This window comes from Trachemys scripta, chromosome 9 (genome assembly GCF_013100865.1).
Source record: "Trachemys scripta elegans isolate TJP31775 chromosome 9, CAS_Tse_1.0, whole genome shotgun sequence".
Lineage (NCBI taxonomy): Eukaryota > Metazoa > Chordata > Testudines > Emydidae > Trachemys > Trachemys scripta.
Window position 1 is genome coordinate 24,029,350 of NC_048306.1, and position 4,773 is coordinate 24,034,122.

The 4,773-nt window shown below is 41.2% G+C and overlaps 1 protein-coding gene across 1 annotated transcript in view; it reads left to right on the forward strand.

The window, feature by feature from the left end:
* The window catches only part of YIPF6 (Yip1 domain family member 6), an 11,639-nt gene extending 8,324 nt beyond the window's left edge, over positions 1-3,315 (forward strand). The window contains exons 5-7 of the mRNA XM_034781535.1: positions 1,947-2,072; positions 2,190-2,347; positions 3,025-3,315. Coding sequence (XP_034637426.1) covers positions 1,947-2,072; positions 2,190-2,347; positions 3,025-3,143 — 403 coding nt within the window. The 3' untranslated portion in view covers positions 3,144-3,315. The remainder of the gene's footprint in view (positions 1-1,946; positions 2,073-2,189; positions 2,348-3,024) is intronic.
* Positions 3,316-4,773: the final 1,458 nt, after the last annotated feature.

Here is a 4,773-nt window from a genome sequence, read left to right on the forward strand (position 1 = left end):
GTAAGACAACTCCCACCTGTTTATGCTCTCTGTATGTGTGTATATATATCTCCTCAATATATGTTCCATTCTATATGCATCCGAAGAAGTGGGCTGTAGTCCACGAAAGCTTATGCTCTAATAAATTTGTTAGTCTCTAAGGTGCCACAAGTACTCCTGTTCTTCTTTATATTAGAATAAGTTTCTATTTGCACTTTGCACAACATGGTTGAGTTATAGATCCCACAGGCAGTCTGTTTTGAATCTGTATGGGGCTATGAAAAAAACAAGAGCAAGGCTTTGATTCTACTGGTTAAAATAACACCATCCTCAACTTTTGCAACAATGAGTTGATGGTCCATAAGGCATAACTGTTAAGATACTATTCTAAAAAAACCTAGTTACTATATCACTTTTCCTTTTACATATACAGCTGCAGTACTAAGTCATCCATGAGTTGTACTAATGGTCTGGAAGCTATAGCTATCAACTGTTCCCCTTTTCACCTGACCAATGTTGTGTTTTGGAAAAAACAAACAAACCCACCACGGGGATAATTGACTTTTTATCTATGGTAAAATAAATGTGCATGTACATAAAAACTGTATATAGTTGACTGTCTTCCTCCATCCATCTAACTTGTCATCTTGGCTGTAATTTTTTCAGGGCATGGACTATGTCTGTCTTAGACATACAACACAATGTGGCCCCAATCTGTATTAGGCCTTCTGGGTTCTACTGCAGAATACATGTTTAATATAGCAATACTCTAAGGCAGGGGTCGGCAACGTTCGGCACGTGGCTCGCCAGGGTAAGCACCCTAGCGGGCCGGGCCAGTTTATTTACCTGCTGACGTGGCAGGTTCGGCTGATCGCGGTCCCCACTGGCCGCGGTTCGCTGTCCCGGGCCAATGGGGGCGACAGGAAGCCGCGGCCAGCACATCCCTCACCCGCGCTGCTTCCCACAGCCCCCATTGGCCCGGGACGACGAACCGCGGCCAGTGGGGGCCGCGATCGGCTGAACCTGCCGCGTCAGCAGGTAAATAAAACTGGCCTGGCCCGCAAGGGTGCTCATCCTGGCGAGCCGCGTGCCGAACGTTGCCGACCGCTGATCTACATCAACAAAACGGAGAAATTGATTAGACATAAAGTACTGTCAACTGTACAAAGAAACGGCGGCGCAAATTAACTAATTTCTCATCTTTCAGTTGTAGCAATTTTCGATATTACATGTAACAGTTGTAGATAAAATCTTTTAGAGAAGTGATTTTTTTTAAAATGGCATACCTTTCAATTAGGTCACATTTGTTTCATCTGTCCAAGCCTCACTTTTAGTCCCTCATATTGTGGTTCAGTGGATAGAGCTCAGGACTCCAAATCAGGAGACTTGAGTTCTGTTGCTTGTAACGCTACTGACTCATTGTTTCTCCTTGGGTAAGTCACTTGTAAAATGGGAATAAAGCCTGCCTTTGAAAAGTGCTTGTTGATCTATGGGACAAAGTCCATTACTACCTCTTTCATACCTTCTTCTATGCTGCCCTTCTGACTTCCCTTAGCTTTGTGCATCAGTCCTGTCTCATTCAAAACCTTTCTTAATGTATGTCTTGATAATCTCTCAAAGTAATCAGTGCATCCAAATCTGTTTAAAAATAAACAAACCCTCCATGCCACTTTAAGATATGACCTTCCTTTTACCATCCACTGTTGTATGGCCTCCATCGTTGTATTATTGAAGTACCTTTTTTCTGTCTAACTTGCACTATAAACTCCATGAGGCAGGAGTTGTCTTCTTCTCTTTTGTACAGAACTGATCATGCTATCTACTCAAATAATAAACAAAGAGAAATTTGACTCCAACCTACCTGAGAATCATCATCTCTTAGGCTTAATACAGATGTTAGAAATAAAAAATGAAATATAGTTACTGCCGTGTGTTCATCTAGCATTTTGCTCTATTCTCTGCCTCAGGATGCTTCAGGGAGGGTCAGCAGACAGTAAAGAAGATGGAGGTCCCCAGTTTGCTGAGGTCTTTGTTATCATCTGGTTTGGAGCAGTTGTCATTACACTAAACTCAAAACTGCTTGGAGGAACCATGTGAGTATACATGTGAACAACAGCAATGAAAATGCTCCAATGTGTGGAATAACATTTTTGTTACTCAGACAAGGAATTTGTGTCTTTCTTCCTCCATCTCCCTTTGCCCCCTTCTAGATCTTTTTTTCAGAGCCTTTGTGTCCTGGGTTACTGTGTCCTGCCTCTGACAGTGGCTATGCTCGTGTGCAGGCTGGTACTACTAGCAAGCTCGGGGACTGTCAGTTTCATTGTGCGACTTGTTGTAGTGATGGCTATGTTTGGCTGGTCAACCCTAGGTAAGGAAGTTTTAGCGACAAAACTGTATCATGGATGCAAAAGAATAAAGAGTTGAGTGATTTTGCTGTTAAGAAAGGTGGGTCTGCCAGGCAGTCTGCTGGTAACATGGGTCAAGAAGAGATCATGGTTTGGGTTCTCCCAAGTTGGTGAGGTTTTGTGGAAGCAGCACTCTCAGCCCTTCCCCATGCCCCAGCTGATGCTCCTGGTCATAGCCATGTTGACAGACTCACATTTGCTCTGCGGTTAGCATTTCTTGCCCGGAGGAAGGGTTGCTATAATATGTTGCTTTTGAAGAAGAGAAAAACAGTATATTACACCAACATAGGAGTACTGGGAACTTTATTTCCTGGCCTATGTTAAATACCACTGGAAAACACTTATGTAATGTAAACATTTTTGCACTATTTCTGCTAGTCTTATTTTGAAAATATGTCGCTTGGCATGTAACATCCTCCAAATGTTTCCTTTCCAGCTGATAAAGGAAGACATACAAGTAGTGAGGGGGAGAAATGTCTTTAGCACAAAATGTGGGAGTCTTCCCTTTATTATAGCTTTTCCTGTCACCTTTAAATGTACAGGAGACCCTAATTTAGAAGCATTTACTGGTTTCTGATTCAGTTTGAAAATCTTTTAGCTTTGTGCACATTTCAAGTGTGTGTTCTCTCTTTGTCACCAGCATCCACAGCCTTTCTGGCAGACAGCCAGCCTCCAAATCGCAAAGCTCTTGTTGTTTATCCCATCTTCCTCTTCTACTTTGTTATCAGCTGGATGATTCTCACCTTTACACCTCAGTGATGAGGGATCAACAGAGACTGCACAACACAGAACTGGAAGTTTCCATAAGTGCTGCTGTTAATTTGTGGGCTTTATCTCCAATTTATAGATATTGCATACTGTAAAAAAAAAAAAAAGCAGGCTATGGGATAAAGCCAGAGAGCTGAAGCATTCATCATTTCTAAGAATGAGATATACAAGGAGCCAGTTGCTCGAAAGATACAGAAATCCAGCTACTGAATTTTATTTAATCCTGCTGTTTAGTATAAATAAAAAATGCCCAGTCTGAGAAGAGACTCATTCATCTGAGGAATGCAGACGAGGAAAGGAAGTTTGTGAGAATGGAGAGGATACAATCCTATCTTGGAACTTCAAGAAGATTGATAACTGAAGATTAGGTAATAACTATCTGACTTAGCAGAATTCCAGTTCATGCTTTGAGTTCTCTTTAAAATTGAATATTGTCCTATGACTAATAGAACACATTTTCTGACCCATACTGGGTAGGGAAGAAGGGTAACTAAATCCTGTCTCTCTCCTAGATGTGCAAAGAGGTGAAATCTATACAAGGTGCATCGCAGGGGCAATAATTTTTCCTTTTCAGATCAAATTTCAGGTCTCAGCAAAAATATGCATGTTTGCTCCATGCTTTTCTTCATCAGAGCATGTCTGAAGGGAGCTGTTTCTGTTCACACTGATGCAAACTGTTCTTGTGCACTTACACACTTCAGTCATTTCATGTGTGTTGGGAACAGTTCACAAGCTAAATGTCTCAAATACTAGTGTGACACTAACTGATCCACACAATTTCATGAGGAGATGGTGTTTGCACTGGACACTTACAAATTCCCCTTTGGTAACCCAAGATCAGAATGTCAAAGTGCAGAGGAAGGCTTCAGATTCTATACATTGAAGGTGATGGCACTGATTGCCCAGTTATCACTGTGCAACTTTTGAACAGAGAATCTGGCAGCTGGAGAGCAGTGTACCATCGCTGCAATGAATTCCTACTGAGTGAACTGAACTTTTGGTACTTGAGATGTTTGCCCATTAGCATACAAAACAAGGACTCAAACATGTTATAATATATAGGACAGAGAAATGAATTAAATGGTCCATAAGTGAAGGTGTTGGCCGTTCTGAACTAGCATGGGGATCTGGCGCTTAATTGCTTAGAGTGACTTATATTTGGTTGTTTAGAGGGGTGGCACTTCCACGTAAATGTTAGCATTTGTACATATGGCTCCTGCTTTTGGTAGGGGGAAATATGAAACTTCTGTAGATTTAGACTGAATATTTATAAACGGGGATGGTCTCTTCCTTCAAATATGTGCTATGTGTACATGCCTGTTCTGCAGAAGCTGATACAGATACATAAATGTGCCAGTCCTTCTCTGACACAAAGATAACATCCTGTATAGGTACTCTTTGAGGTTATTTGTGTTATATAGTAAGCCACACACAAGAAGAGCTGCAGAACATCAAAACTTGGGGTTGGGGGTAAGGGGGCAAAAGTTGCAGTTCAAATATATAGTTAATTCTAAAGAGGAACATAATTTCATGCTTTCTCATGTACTAGTAGATTGAAAATAATCCTGAAATTGACTAGTCAGATCCTATTGAGATGTAAATGTACTTAGTTTTATTTTTA